The following is a 16,697-nucleotide window of genomic DNA, read 5'->3' as shown; positions in this document are numbered from 1 at the left end:
CAAAATCAATAACTCATGAAAAATATGCATATTATTATTACCATTTATTGCAAACTCACTTGAAACCAAAGTCAAAGCAGTTGTCAAACTGTCACCCAGTACCTTCATGCATACTAAGCGCCTCTAAAAATAATTAGTGTTGCTGGTGTTTGAGAAATTCATAGCCTTTTAAACAGCTTTTAAGACTTCACACCTATCTACAAAGGCTATACAATGGCAAAAGTGAATAGTGAGACACTACTTAAAGGTGATTATTTACTGCAAGAAAATCTGCTCTCCCCAACCACCTACAACTTAGCCTGTTTGTGCCCCTCCCCTTTCCAGCTCCTGAATCCGCCCCTATAGGAAATGGTAATTGTTTCATAGTGGCCAAGGATTCACTTCCAAAATTAAGCTGATTTTTTTCTTTGCTCAAACCATTTTGTTGCACCTTGCATTTATGTAATAATTATTATGCAATGCACATTGACAAAATACTCTTAATTAAACTGTCGATTTAGTTATTCAGATAAACAAGGTGTTCAGATAACTGAGGTTCAGATAGTGAGGATCCACTGTATGCATCTTGATTCTTGCTCTGCAGCAAATTTGTTTCAAAAATTTGAAAATCCTTGTCATACGTATATGTACATTTGTATAATATAATACTGAAATGTGACAACAAAAACACTGAAACTTTACAGCAAAACTCTATTTTAGGACTCACTTTTTTCTGGTCAGACATATCCTCAGAGGGTTCTGTGTGTTTGTAGGATGACATATTTCCTCTCATTAGCACTGGCTGTTCTTCAGTCCGTCTCTTGTAGAACAACATGTAGGCAGCAGACGTCTGCAAGCATATCATAACTAATAAGTTTGATTAAATGAACAGATTATGTTTAGTAGAAACCAAAAAAATTTGTGATAAATCACAGCAAAATTCCAAAGCTCTTCTCTAAATGAAGTCTATAGGAACACTGACTTGGACACTAAATTGATTGTCAGGTTCTCATGGGCAGCTGCTCTTATGTATATCTAGAGTCTTAAATATTCCCATATTTATTGTACAATCTACATCCATATATAGCTGTTAATCCATATACTGTAACTACAAATGAGTTGACATGCTACTTTTAAGAGCCAGACACCCAGTTAGGCTTGCACCAATTATGCTAACATAATTTCAAACATAATAGGCTAGCAAAAGCATCAAGCATTATGCTAGCATTAGGACAATTTTCAAAATATTTAATTATATGTGTGATGCTCACGCCAAAATACAGCAAAACATGAACACACTACACATTATTACTGCATTTCATATCAAGAAAATGTGCAATGTTACTATTTGCATTGTTTCTTGGATAACTATTCACACTTCACAGAAATAAGATTGAAATACACTAATACAGCAGTCACTTACTCTAATACAGCAGTCAGGAAAAGCTGTTATACTCTAATAAAGTAGCCAACTCTAGAACATAATCTTGATTTTGAAAACATAATTTTGAGTATAATAGGCTGGATTTTTGAGCACTGCTAAAAAGCATAATAAGCTACTTTCAAAGCATAATTGGCTTAAGTCTACACCCAGTTAATACATCTTAAAAACAGGCAACTATGCACAAAACACAACACAGACCACACCACTATCTATTTCAGCAAATTTATTTTTATCTTCGTATGTAGCAGATTTACTTATTAAATGTTGTAACTCACCAATTATTTTGTAGTTCATCAACTATGCTGCTGGAGGAATTGTAACTTGATGCACAGAAGTATCTTCTCAACTGTTTGGTTTATTTATCATGTTTGCTTATGTAAATTCTCTAGACAAAGCCCTTGGTTGCTCTTTGTATTTGTTCAGCTGCAAACAAATCACCCAGTAGAAAGTTCAGCTATGAACAGATCACCCTGTTGAGAGTTCAGTTAGAAACAAGTCATCCTGTAGAGAGATCAACTAGAAGTATCACCTTGTAGAGAGTTCAGCTACAAACAAATCACCTGTAGAGAGTTCAGTTACAAACAAATCACCCTGTAGAGAGATCAGCTAGAAGAAGTCATCTTGTAGAGAGTTCAGCTATAAAGAAACCACCATGTAGAGAGTTCAGCTGCAAACAAATCACCTGTAGAGAGTTCAGCTAGAAACATGTCACCCTGTAGAGAGATCAGCTAGAAACAAGTCACCCTGTAGAGAGTTCAGCTAGAAGAAGTCACATTGTAGAGAGTTCAGCTACAAAGAAACTACCATGTAGAGAGGTCAGCTGTAAACAAATCACCCTGTTGAGAACTCAGCTACAAACAAATATGCCCTGTAAAAAGATCAGCTGAATAAGTTACCTTGTAGAGAGGTCAGCTACAAAGAAACCACCATGTAGAGAGTTCAGCTGCAAACAAATCACCCAGTAGAAAGTTCAGCTATGAACAGATCACCCTGTAGAAAGTTCAGTTAGAAACAAGTCATCCTGTAGAGAGATCAGCTATAAGTATCACCTTGTAGAGAGTTCAGCTACAAACAAATCACCTGTAGAGAGTTCAGCTGCAAACAAATCACCCTGTAGAGAACTCAGCTACAAACAAATCGCCCTGTAGAAAGATCAGCTAGAAGAAGTTACCTTGTAGGGAGTTCAGCTACGAACAGATCACCCTGTAGAGAGTTCAGCTACAAAGAAACCACCATGTAGAGAGTTCAGCTGCAAAAATATCAATCACTCTGTAGAGAGTTCAGCTAGAAGAAGTCACCTTGTAGAGAGTTCAGCTGCAAATAAATCACCCTGTAGAGAATTCAGCTACAAACAAATCACCCTGTAGAAAGATCAGCTAGAAGAAGTTACCTTGTAGAGAGTTCAGCTACAAAGAAACCACCATGTAGAGAGTTCAGCTGCGAACAAATCACTTGTAGAGAGTTCAGCTAGAAACAAGTCACCCTGTAGAGAGATCATCTAGAAACAAGTCACCCTGTAGAGAGTTCAGCTAGAAGAAGTCACATTGTAGAGAGTTCAGCTACAAAGAAACTGCCATGTAGAGAGTTCAGCTGCAAACAAACACCCTGTAGAGAACTCAGCTACAAACAAATCGCCCTGTAGAAAGATCAGCTAGAAGAAGTTACCTTGTAGGGAGTTCAGCTGCAAACAAATCACCCTGTAGAGAATTCAGCTACAAACAAATCGCCCTGTAGAGAGATCAGCTAGAAGAAGTCACCTTGTAGAGAGTTCAGCTATAAAGAATGTAGAGAGTTCAGCTGCAAACAAATCACCTGTAGAGAGTTCAGCTAGAAACAAGTGACCCTGTAGAGAGATCAGCTAGAAACAAGTCACCCTGTAGAGAGTTCAGCTAGAAGAAGTCACATTGTAGAGAGTTCAGCTACAAAGCAACCACCATGTAGAGTTCAGCTGCAAACAAATCACCCTGTAGAGAATTCAGCTACAAACAAATCGCCCTGTAGAGAGACCAGCTAGAAACAAGTCACCCTGTAGACAGATCAGCTAGAAGAAGTTACCTTGTAGAGAGTTCAGCTGTAAACAAATCACCCTGTAGAGAATTCAACTACAAACAGATAACCCTGCAGAGAGTTCAGCTAGAGTCAAGTCACCCTGTAGAGAGAATCCTGTAAAGAGTTCATCTACTTACAAGCAAATCACCCTGTAGAGAATTCAGCTACATTTCAAGTCACCCAGTAGAGAGAACAGCTGCAAATTATCCTGTGGGGATTAATTGACATGTAATAAATATATGCATTATATATATAATTTGTACATTTACTGATAAAATCAGAATGAGTTAAAGTGTTTCTAAAATCTGCTTCATCTTTTTCTTTTTCCTGTGGTAAAGAAAAAAATATAGGTTAAAAAGCCCCAAAGCTGGCCATAGGCCGGCTTTGGGGTATACAAATACAAAAAGAAGTGAAATCTAATCAAAAACAGCCAAGCTGTAAAAAAAAGTGTGCGGCCCTTGAAAAGGCTTTGGTGAAAAAAGATGTGAAATCCAAGGTGGCGGCCAAGAAATGGCTGTGATGGTAGGTTAATGGTAAAAATTTTAATAACGACAATTCAGGTGAATTTGGTGCCGCTTGGTCAATTGGCACAAAATTCACCTGAATTGTCGTTATTAAAATTTTTACCATTAACCTACCATCACAGCCATTTCTTGGCCGCCACCTTGGATTTCACACCTTTTTTCACCAAAGCCTTTTCAAGGGCCGCACACCTTTTTTTTACAGCTTGGCTGTTTTTGATTAGATACATAGTAACAGCAATAATTATGTGCAGAAATTGAGCAGGGTGGCTTTAAATACTGAAAATATAACGAGATATCATCAAATACATTACAAACATAAAAAAAAGCAGTTACCTAAAAGCTATAATGATTAAGTTGTCCTTCATGATAATTAAAACACACATTGTAACAAATCATAGTTTAACAAGTACTTCACTCATGGTGGGCCTGTCATCTTTATTCTCCCTTGTACATGACACGATCATTGACACATAGTGACGTTGTGGCTCTGGCCACACTGCAGCTGCTGAAGGCAACACCTCATTTCTGACTTGCAAGGAAGGAGATTGGCCTGAGCACATCTCATACACAAGAACACCAAAACTGTACACATCCATCTTCTCACTGTGGCTATGAGGGCTAAGCACTTCTGGTGCAGCATAGGTAGGGTTTCCCGGAGCTCTGGATTGGTCACTGGTGTGCCACAGGAAATTAGCCGATCCAAAATCTGACAGCTTTGCAATCCATTTAGATCCAACGGGTCCCTTTAGTAAAACATTGCTGGAAGATATGTCACGGTGAATTATTGGCTCAGGAGAAAGGCAGTGAAGGTAGTTTATAGCACTAGCAATATCCTGTAGCAGCAAAACAAACTGATGGTCTTTAAGCTCACATTGTCGAATTACATCATGCAAATTTGTCTGCATTAGTTCAGTCAATATTATCGGATCACCTTCAAGAGTGGCACAAAGAAATTTCAACAAGTTGGGATGATGACACTTGGCAGAAATTTGCATTTCTCGTACAAAATGTCTAATGTTGTATTCCGAAATGATCTGGTGATGAAGACACTTTGCAGCTACCTGCTCACCTCTGAAGGTAGCTTGTACTACTCTACCCCAACCACCATTACCAAGAATGTTCTGAGATAATGTAATTTCATGCCTTGCAACAAGCCATTGTGGTTTAACTGCATTAAACACTGTCTGCATGGTGGTCATCTGATTTGTAAGTCGCTCCATCCTTCGTTGCACATCTCTTTCAATTTGTTGTCTCATCTGTTGAAGTGCATTGTTGCAAAATGTCTGCATTTGAGTTGCTTGTGTTTGAAGTTGACCCTGTAGCTGAGCTACTTGTGTATGCTGCTGTGCCTCTTGAGTTTGTAGTTGGGTTTCTTGAGCTTGTAGCTGAGTTTCCTGAGCTTGTAGCTGAGCTTGTAGTTGGGTTTGCTGAGTCTGTATCTGGGTTTCTTGAGCTTGTAATCTTTCTGTCAGTGTAGCAATTTCCCCAGCAGACCCTGTCTCCCTTTGCTGAAAACTTTCTCTTAATGTTGCAATTTCATCTTCCTTGGTTTGTAATCTCTCCCTCAATTCTCTGTCTTTGATCTGTACACTTTCTCTTAACACTCCAATTTCTTGGTTGATAGCAGTTAATTCATCTTCTTTTACCTGAAGACTTTTCTTCAGTTCCACAATCTCTTGATTTGCAACTGTTAGTGCTTGATTCATTGCCCTCAACTGCTGATTCTTTGCTTCTGATTCTTCTTTACATTGCTGTGTCAATTCTGTTAGATTTTGTGAGATGATTGCAGTCTGACTTTCACTTTCTGATAACTTGTTTGACAAGGTAGCAATTTCTCTCTCCTTTTGATGAAATCTGTTTTGCAATGTCACAAGATCTTGAGATGAATTGTTCTCATTTTTCTGTATCTTTTCATCAAGATGAAAAATCTTTTCAAACTCAGTTTGGCACCTGCTCTCTATTTCAAATTTGATTGCTTGTTGCATTTCTGCTTTCAAAGTGGTAAATTCTTCACTGCTTGCAACCATCGTGACCTTTTTTGCTCCTGGTTTTACTTCTGAGCCAGAAGTTGGTAGCTTTGTAGAATCATTGACAGAAACTGGATCCAACAAATCACTGCTGGACTTTTGTAGTTTTATAGCTTCTGTATTTAGCTGATTTGTTTTAGTTTGCTGCTTGCAACTTGGTTGTTGATGTGCATTTGAACTTGGTTGTACAATGGCATCAAGAGCTGCAGTTTTAAACTGATTTTGGCACCTGTCTTCTATGTCAACATGATCTGTTTTCATTAGAACTGCGTTTTCTCTCTGGGTGTCTTCCTGGACTACTGAAACCTGAGACACTTCAGATACAGCAGCTTTTAACTTTGGATTGAAAGATGAGTGTGGTAGTTTTGATGAATAACTGGATGATAACTGATCTAACATTTCATCATCTGGTGGTTTTGATTTTGTTGCCTCAGTAACAGGTTTTGGTAATAGCAGGGGTTCTAATTTATTATCATCTTTGGGAGCTTTTGACTTTACAGCTGCTGTAGGTTTTCCTTCATGTTTTAATGTTGATTTGGAGTCTTTGCTATAATAAAACAAATGTCATAAGTAGTTTGTAATGTAAAATGTTGTCACACATTACACATATGCAAGGCTACATGTAAGCATGCGCACATATGGTATATCCATTATATTAACTACAACTTCTTTCAATTGAATTCGTCACCTTTGCCATCTGCTTTGTCTAGTTTGCAGTAGAGTCCATCGCTTTCGCGGTAGAATTTGTCCCATTTGCAATTGAATTAGTCGGTTTTGCAGTTGAATTCATCACTTTTGCATTAGAATTCATCTGTAACAAGATTGGCAGCTGCGGTAAACACGAAAACAAGATGTAACAGCTGTTTCATGATTTTGTTGAAGTACATGTACAACGGTTGTAAACAACTCATTATAAGGCAATAATTCTTCTGCTATAGCTTCTTAAACAACATTCGCAGTTGTGCTTTTCGTATCACAACTGTCAATGGGTGTGGTCACTCACAGACAAGCTAATTAACTCGAATGGCTTTGTATATAACCAGCTCCAGTTACCCTGCAGTGTCACAAGTGGTATTCTCCATGGCAAAAATGATCCACCTTGCGATGAGCGGCTGGTTTATTGCAGTCAATGTAATTATGACAAATTCTTGTGAAAACACAACAAATTCTAATGCAAAACCAATGAATTCAATTGCAAACAGGATGAATTCTACTGCAAAAGTGACGTCAATTGCAAAAACCTCCTCAGTTCTGATGTATGAAGAATATAGGATTTGTAGGTAACAATACATATAGAGCATGAACTACTATTTACAATGGGTCAAAAAATTTTGGAATAATGATAGGGCTAAAACGAATATACCGAATATTCGAATCCGTATTTGATTCGAATTCGTTCGAAGCAATTATTGTAATTCGAAACATCGAAATTACAGTAAAGATGGTGGACACTAGTAATGAGGAATCTTTGTCAGTCTCTACAAAACAACAGACACTGGACTAGAGATGTACCGACAATTGGATTGGTGATCGCGAGGGTAATCAGATTGGTTGCCGATATGCCTTCCATATTCAGTAATAAAGGGCATAAACGCTCTATGAATCGAGTGGTTTGCATGGCCAGCTATGAAAAGCTTTTTGCTCACTACAAACAAACAGAAAGCTTCTCTATACTATTTTATAAAATGCTAAGTTACGAGAAGCCATACAAATGCGCATGTGAGTACTGCTATTAGTGTTAAAATATTCTTACCCTGAACAGTAGCTGTTAGCTACACTTTAAGAATAAAAAACTGCACTACAGGAATACTAAAGTGATCACCTGTGTATAACAGCCATCTTGGTAACTAATCAAAACACGGAGTAATCCGGACAAGGGAGCATGTGTTTGTGGTGCCTAAATGTCTGGGTTGTGTAATAGAGGCCACACCACCATAGGTAATTGTGCAATACAGCAAAGTTACATCACTTCTCTTTTCTCAATGCCACAAATCATTCGAATATACATCATACAGTAGCTACACCTGTAGTGCTATTTGATTTACACTTTACAGAATATACAATAATTTAATCGGTATACAGTATCAGCTTTTAGGTACAAATTAATTGGATATTAATACAACTGAAAAATCCTTATCGGTACACCTCTAGTAGCTACCGGCATCATCAGACACTTTTACTTATTTCAAAAGCTGCCTACTGAGGTTTTAAGATGCCAAATTTTAATGATGTTTTACAATTGAATACAAATAATAAGAAATAACACATATACACTGTATTTCAGTATTACACTATATATAGAATATTCTATTATTCGTTCTTGACTAAAAATATTCGTTCTCTTTCATTTAGAATATTCGTTTTAGCCCTAAATAATGATACGTTTGAATACACATGTACTACAATATCATGACAGGGCTGTAACCAAGGACAGTTCTATACTTTGTCGTGGTAGATGATCACAGTACTGGGGGTCTGTGCCCCATGACGCTGACAACACCTCCATATTTCATTATGCCTGAGTGGCCACATTTTGAATGCACACACTAATGTCTCCAATGAGTTACTCTGTGTATTTGTGTGCATATGTGTGTGTGCGTGCGTGCGTGCGTGCGTGCGTGTGTGTGTGTGACTCTCAAACGTAATCACTTGAAATCTGACATACTTGAATAATAGTATAATTTAATTCACACTTATAAGAGGAGTGCTGGGATATTTATGTTAAAATAATTATCACAGTTATCCTTTCACAACGCTTGGCAGCATTGCAATAGCTGTATAGTCCTCTGCTCAAGAAAAAGCTGTTATAACTTTTTGTTATGCTAAGTACAGTGACATGCATTTACCATATTTACTTGATTTTTGCACCAGGGGTACTATTTTTTTTGCCTAAAGTAAGGATAAACCCTTCAAATAGTGCCGCACTGTGGTATTATTCGAGGCTGAGCTACTAATATTTTAAACCTGCCACTGCTATAGCTATTCTACATATAAAACAATCACAACACATTGTTACTTACAGTACTTCTTCTATACAATACCTTCCTTTCAGTCAAGTCCTTGTAGCACAACCATGTCACGCCTTGTGCTACGTGGTCAATTTACAAACTAATATCCAGAATTTTGATTATGTGACAGCAGTTTAAGCTTTACCAGGACAATGCCTTCCTTAAATCAAGATGAAGATTAATACTAAAGGTATGAGAGCACTAGTAAAGAGTAATTACAAAAGTATAGGGTGGTACTATTCGAGGGTGTGGTACAATTAAATTTATATTCAGAAACAATGATAAAGACTTTCAAATAGTATTGCACTGCAGTAATATTTGAGGGTGCGGCACAAATCAAGTAAATACGGTACGTTGGGCATTATACTTTAGGTCATGTGTGACTTCCGGTTATAGATTTGGATATTGTTGCTAAACTGATGTACAATGTTGTGGTTGATATCTTAGATTTGGTAGCTAGTGTTTCGAAAGTTTTGTAGACATATACTGCATATGCCAATAGTAACTACACTGGTCAGTGGAAGTGGACTCTGTAAACAAGATACAATAAGTGTCAGATAAACACTTTATAAACCATGGAGTTGAATGGGATAGCTGACAGAGTTTTCAGTGGAGACCATGCATATAGTATAATACAGTTGATTGTTCTATTAGAGCACTATCCGTGACTTTGGTATTGTTAAATATTTCTTCAGGTCTTTTGAAAACCACTAGTTGCTACACTTAAAGGGTAAAGAATAGTACTACATAATAAAGTAATATTCTGCATGTGTGATTTTGATAATTCAGCACTGTGCAAAGAAACCATGATGAGCTTTGTGGGAGTATACATTAAAAGTTTTATCGTTGTCTTATTGTCTGAACTGTGTAATAGAGGCCTATAGCTACTACTCAACTACTGTATAGTGGAAAATGTTGGCAGAGTAAGACTTTGGCAAATGATCAGTGAATTGAATTGGCGAATAAAATATTGCTGAATCTTATTACAATAGGAGATTTGCGTGAGAAAACATTGGAAAATCCAAACATGTATTTGCAGAAATTGTTGTCTAATCATTGCAAACTGGACAGTAAATCTTTGGAAATTATTCTGTAAACTGGTGTGCACTTTAAATAAGACATATTGCATGTCACAGCATAGCATCTCGTGTGGTGTTCAGGTTTACATTTGAGTCAATGATCCATGACTTTCATGAATATCAACTAATCTGCAGCTGGGGCAACTGCTGTTGGAGAAGAACTTAACTGCTGTTGCGAGCTGGGAAAAAGCCACGTCCCATATACTGTAGCTGTTAAGAAAGTGATTGGCGGACAAGAAGGGTTGTTGGACATGTGCCACACAGAATATGTGTGCCGATTTACTTCAAGGTGTTCTTGAAATACCAGCGAATTGACATTAACTGCAACCAGCAAAGAAGAAGACATGAAGGCTAAGATATTAATAGAATGTACTGTATGTATCGATGAAACACGAGATGTGACAGCCTCAGAGCTCTTAGAGGGAGTAAGTCAAGCACAAGGAATATGTTATGCCTCGCCTGCAATCAGCAAGTCTGTGTCAACTAGTGAAACTAAAGAAGTCATATATTTAACAGATCATGAGCTGGATGTTGAGTTGCACTGGTGAAAATGGCTAAGGTTATCACCCTGAAGAGGATCATAATGGGAGAACAGTTGACTGATGCAGGAATAAATTTCCACAGTCACTGCTAATGAACCAAACTTCGTAAGCTGAATGGTCTTGCCTATACATTATATCAGGAGAAGTATGAACTTAGTGAAGCTTTAGTGGACAATCACCCTTATTGTCATGCCTGAAACTATCAGAATTTTTGAAATTAGCATGGTGCTGTTACGCTTTTCAAATATTTCTAAAAATTTTCTTACAATTCACAGTATCTATGGTTTATATTCTACCCTTACACGGGTAGGAATTAACTTATAATGTTGTTTTTTGGAACTAAATGTTTAATGTGTTATAAGGTTGATTTTCCAAAATTCGGTCACATATTCCTTTAAACTCACACTGTACCGGTAGTACTGTTTAAGTGGGATCCCTGCAAAAATGATGCGCACCACCTAAAATGCTGCCTTTAAAAATCATCCTAGAGACATCTTACACCACGAAAATCACCTTTACGGAATAATATTTAGTCCATCTAACATGAAATACAGCATTAAAAACAAGAAAACACTTACCGGTGACCGGATATAGAATTTTTTTTACAATTTCCAAAACTTGAAATTTTGTCTCACTCACTCACTCACTCACTCACTGATCACAGTCGCAAGCCTAGAACCCAAACGAAGCAGCACACGGTCCCCATTATACGCCACAACAACAAACTCACAGGTGGGATGTGCCTTTTGGGGTTCTGACGAGTGTACACCCTGTGCACCTTGTCTTTCCTTTTATCTTCAATCAGGTTGGTTGTCTACTTCTTCAAGCATCAAAACCATACTGAGGTGTTAATTTTCCGTATCAACGCTTTTCTGTAGACATCACAAAATTATTTCAGAAAGCGCTTATGCTGCTGAAAAAGTGGGGCGCTTATAATTTCAAATGTTGCACATGAAACCTAATATTAAGGCCGCTGAGTTGTCACTTCGACTTTTGCCAATGCTCGGACTACAACTTAATAGACGGACTGATATTCAACGGCTTGTTCCTCTGAACACACTGACTCAGTCACTCAGTGCCATGGCCAGACAGTGAGATCAACAAGTGACTGGATAGTAGTCGAGTGGAAATTGTATTACTTCATCCTGTTAGTCAAGACTAAGCTCCAGACAACTGAAAGGGCCTGTTCGTTCGAACAACTTCCAGCCCGGGTGAATAGAACGTGGACCATTGTACTGAGACAGGTCATAGATCTGAGCGCCACTGCGGCCACTATGATCAAAGGTAAGCTATGCACACTACTACGGGCCTATGTGTTTCCAATTTTGGCACAGTACGTACTTTAATAAGCTGTACAGGAACTTAATAGCTAGCTCACAAGTTACACTGTAACTAGCTGTGCTACAACAAAAAACTAAACAAACTAGTATTTTAAAAAAATTGTCAATTTAAAAATGAAGTAGGGATCTAGCTATGCAATAAAAAGTAGTGAAACAAGAGATGAATGATGTTATTACAGCATAACTCAATGGGAAAGTTACTACTTTGGCACATTAGCTATAATGCCAAAGTAGGGGACTTTCCCACTGAACTATGCTGCAATACCATCATTCATCTTCTGTTTCACTACTTTTATTGCATAGATTCCTACTTCATTTTAAATTAACAATTTTTAAAAAAAATACTAGCTTGTATGACCATGGCAATTGTGCCCAGGCAGTTTCTTTCAAGGTATTTGGTGTCTTCATGAAGAATCTGCAGTTACATTAATGCTTTGCAATATAAATAAGATCAAGAAATGGAGTGCAAAAATTGTATGATAATTAATCTTGTAATGAATCCCAACTAATTATGGTGTGCACAACAGAATGGAATTGTCCATTTTTCAGTTGATTAGCTTCATACATAACAAAAGAATCGTGTGTCTGGAGATACTACTATGTAGCACAACACAATTTGCAAATATGTCTTAAAATGCAGTTTTCTCTTGGTACTTACTAGCGGACTTATTCTCCTTTCAACAAAACACTAGAAGGTTATTTGAGTTGAAGGAAGCATCCCAAGGTGATTTTTTAGTGTGCGTTCTATAAAGATCTTATTTGCAAAAAATATGAGTGATTCCTATTATGAACCCGCTATCATGGTTAATGACAAAACCAGTAAAGAGGTGCCAAGATGGTACCTTCTATATAATAATACATTGGTACAATACATTTCTTTTTATCTAAATATTTTTTATGACCAATTTGTTCATTAATAATCCTTTAATCCACAGTAACATACATATACCATGAGTGGAAGGAAAACAAGTTTCAAATCACAAATTGGATTTCAAAATTTTAAATCACGTACAGATTGCAAAGCCTCATTACATAATTGCCAGATTAAAATCTTTCCATATTAATATTAATATTTTAACCAAACAAGATCAAGCAAGAAGCAAGGTGCTGTATTGAGCAAGCTCATCAAGTATGATGATGTTGAGAAGATTGTCAAAACAGAAGTACAAGCAAGTGGAGTTTTATCAAATCTGATACCAATTAAAATACGTAGCTAGTGAGAGTGTGTAGCAAAATGGCTGGCTATAAATACCTTACCTTGTTACCACTTGGGACTCCACATGCATTTTGTCAAATTAAACATTAAACTCTAGCTAAATGCAATTTGTTAAGCAAATGTCTGGTCACCAAAATTTCTGGTTATACAGTATCTAATCCAAAACAGCCAAGCTGTAAAAAAGTGTGCGGCCCTCAGAAAGGCTATGGTGAAAAAAGATGTGAAATCCAAGGTGGCGGCCAAGAAATGGCTGTGATGGTAGGTTAATGGTAAAAATTTTAATAATGACAAGTCTTGGCACAAAAATTCACCTGAATTGTCATTATTAAAATTTTTACCATTAACCTACCATCACAGCCATTTCTTGGCCGCCACCTTGGATTTCACATCTTTTTTCACCATAGCCTATCTGAGGGCCGCACACTTTTTTTACAGCTTGGCTGTTTTGGATTAGATTTCATTTCTTTTTGTATTTGTATACCCCAAAGCCGGCCTATGGCCAGCTTTGGGACTTTTTTAACCTATGCTTTTTTTTCTTTACTACAGGAAGAAGAAAAGATGAAGTAGATGTACTTTAAGTATTTTATCAGTAAATGTACAAATTATATATATAATATATACATAATTTGATTACAGAAATCTCCATGGTGGTTTCTTTGTAACTGAACACTCTACAGGGTGAATTGTTTGTAGCTGAACGATCTACAAGGTAACTTCTTCTAGCTGATCTCTCTACAGGGTGATGTGTTTGTAGCTGAATTCTGTCCAGGTGATTTGTTTGCAGCTGAGCTCTTTACAGAATGGTTTCTTTGTAGCTGAACTTTCTAAAAGGTAACTTCTTCTAACTGATCTTTCTACAGGGCAATTTGTTTCTTGCAGAATTTTCTACAGGGTGATTTCTTTGCAGCTTAACTCTCTACATGGTGGTTTCTTTGTAGCTGAACTCTCTACAAGGTAATTTCTTCTAGCTGATCTCTCTACAGGGAGATTTGTTTGTAGCTGAACTATCTACAAGGTAATTTCTTCTAGCTGATCTCTTTACAGGGTGATTTGTTTGTAGCTGAATTCTGTACAGGTGATTTGTTTGCAGCTGAGCTCTTTACAGAATGGTTTCTTTGTAGCTGAACTCTCTACAAGGTAATTTCTTCTAGCTGATCTCTCTACAGGGAGATTTGTTTGTAGCTGAACTATCTACAAGGTAATATCTTCTAGCTGATCTCTCTACAGGGTGATTTGTTTGTAGCTGAATTCTGTACAGGTGATTTGTTTGCAGCTGAGCTCTTTACAGAATGGTTTCTTTGTAGCTGAACTCTCTACAAGGTAATTTCTTCTAGCTGATCTCTCTACAGGGAGATTTGTTTGTAGCTGAACTATCTACAAGGTAATATCTTCTAGCTGATCTCTCTACAGGGTGATTTGTTTGTAGCTGAATTCTGTACAGGTGATTTGTTTGCAGCTGAGCTCTTTACAGAATGGTTTCTTTGTAGCTGAACTTTCTAAAAGGTAACTTCTTCTAACTGATCTTTCTACAGGGCAATTTGTTTCTTGCAGAATTTTCTATAGGGTGATTTCTTTGCAGCTGAACTCTCTACATGGTGGTTTCTTTGTAGCTGAACTCTCTACAAGGTGATTTCTTTTAGCTGATCTCTCTACAGGGAGATTTGTTTGTAGCTGAACTATCTACAAGGTAATATCTTCTAGCTGATCTCTCTACAGGGTGATTTGTTTGTAGCTGAATTCTGTACAGGTGATTTGTTTGCAGCTGAGCTCTTTACAGAATGGTTTCTTTGTAGCTGAACTCTCTACAAGGTAATTTCTTCCAGCTGATCTCTCTACAGGGAGATTTGTTTGTAGCTGAACTATCTACAAGATAACTTCTTCTAGCTGATCTCTCTACAGGGTGATTTGTTTGTAGCTGAACTATCTACAAGGTAATTTCTTCTAGCTGATCTCTCTACAGGGATCTCTCTACAAGGTAATTTCTTCTAGCTGAACTCTCTACAAGGTAACTTCTTCTAGCTGATCTCTCTACAGGGTGATTTGTTCGTAGCTGAATTCTGTACAGGTGATTTGTTTGCAGCTGAGCTCTTTACAGAATGGTTTCTTTGTAGCTGAACTCTCTACAAGGTAACTTTTCTAGCTGATGTCTCTACAAGGTCACTAGTTTGTAGTTGAACTCTTTACATGGTGGTTTCTTTGTAACTGAACTTTCTACAAGGTGACTTCTTCTAGCTGATCTTTCTACAGGGTGATTTGTTTGTAGCTGAACTCTCTACAAGGTAACTTCTTTTAGCTGATCTCTCTACAGGGAGATTTGTTTGTAGCTGAACTCTCTACAGGTGATTTGTTTGAAGCTGAACTCTCTAAATGATGGTTTCTTTGTAGCTGAACTCTCTACAAGTTAACTTCTTCTAGCTGATCTCTCTACAGGGTAATTTGTTTGTAGCTGAACTATCTACAAGATAACTTCTTCTAGCTGATCTCTCTACATGGTGATTTGTTTGTAGCTGAATTCTGTATAGGTGATTTGTTTGCAGCTGAGCTCTTTAAATAATGGTTTCTTTGTAGCTGAACTCTCTACAAGGTAACTTCTTCTAGCTGATGTCTTTACAGGGTCACTAGTTTGTAGCTGAATTCTCTACATGGTGGTTTCTTTGTAACTGAACTCTCTACAAGGTAACTTTTTCTAGTTGATCTTTCTACAGGGTGATTTGTTTGTAGCTGAATTCTGTACAGGTGATTTGTTTGCAGCTGAGCTCTTTAAAGAATGTTTCTTTGTAGCTGAACTCTCTACAAGGTAACTTCTTCTAGCTGATGTCTCTACAAGGTCACTAGTTTGTAGCTGAGCTCTCTACATGGTGGTTTCTTTGTAACTGAACTCTCTACAAGGTGACCTCTTCTAGCTGATCTTTCTATAGGGTGATTTGTTTGAAGCTGAACTCTCTACAAGGTAACTTCTTCTAGCTGATCTCTCTACAGGGAGATTTGTTTGTAGCTGAACTCTCTACATGATGGTTTCTTTGTAGCTGAACTCTCTACAAGGTAACTTCTTCTAGCTATCTCTCTACAGGGAGATTTGTTTGTAGCTGAACTCTCTACATGATGGTTTCTTTGTAGCTGAACTCTCTGCAAGGTAACTTCTTCTATTGATCTCTCCACAGGGCGATTTCTTTGTAGCTGAACTCTACAAGGTGATTTCTTCTAGCTGAACTATCTCTTTCCATAGTTGCATGAACTCCCTACAAGGTAACTTTTTCTAGCTGATCTCTCTACAGGGTGACTTGTGTGTAGCTGATCTCTATACAGGTTTCTTGTTTCTAGCTGATCTCTTGAATTTTCTTCAGGGTGACTGCTCTATTAGGATGACTGCTCTATTAGAGTATCTCGATCTCACACTTGCTGCACCAAGTTGGATTTCGTGTTATAACTCCGTGGCTTTAAGTCTGATTTTTCTACACCATTGATGAGCCTTTCTAAGATGATTACTCC

At 37.5% G+C, this 16,697-nt stretch overlaps 1 protein-coding gene across 1 annotated transcript in view; it reads right to left on the bottom strand.

Moving 5' to 3' along the window:
• Nucleotides 1-4,327: 4,327 nt before the first annotated feature.
• LOC136252200 (uncharacterized) overlaps nucleotides 4,328-16,697 on the bottom strand; it is a 39,492-nt gene continuing 27,122 nt past the window's right edge. Inside the window, exon 2 of the mRNA XM_066044591.1 lies at nucleotides 4,328-6,570. Coding sequence (XP_065900663.1) covers nucleotides 4,389-6,422 — 2,034 coding nt within the window. The 5' untranslated portion in view covers nucleotides 6,423-6,570 and the 3' untranslated portion in view covers nucleotides 4,328-4,388. The remainder of the gene's footprint in view (nucleotides 6,571-16,697) is intronic.

The sequence above is a fragment of the Dysidea avara genome, chromosome 4, assembly GCF_963678975.1.
Source record: "Dysidea avara chromosome 4, odDysAvar1.4, whole genome shotgun sequence".
Taxonomy (NCBI): domain Eukaryota; kingdom Metazoa; phylum Porifera; class Demospongiae; order Dictyoceratida; family Dysideidae; genus Dysidea; species Dysidea avara.
The sequence above is the reverse complement of the archived record's forward strand: the minus strand, read 5'-3'. Positions and strand labels throughout refer to the sequence as shown.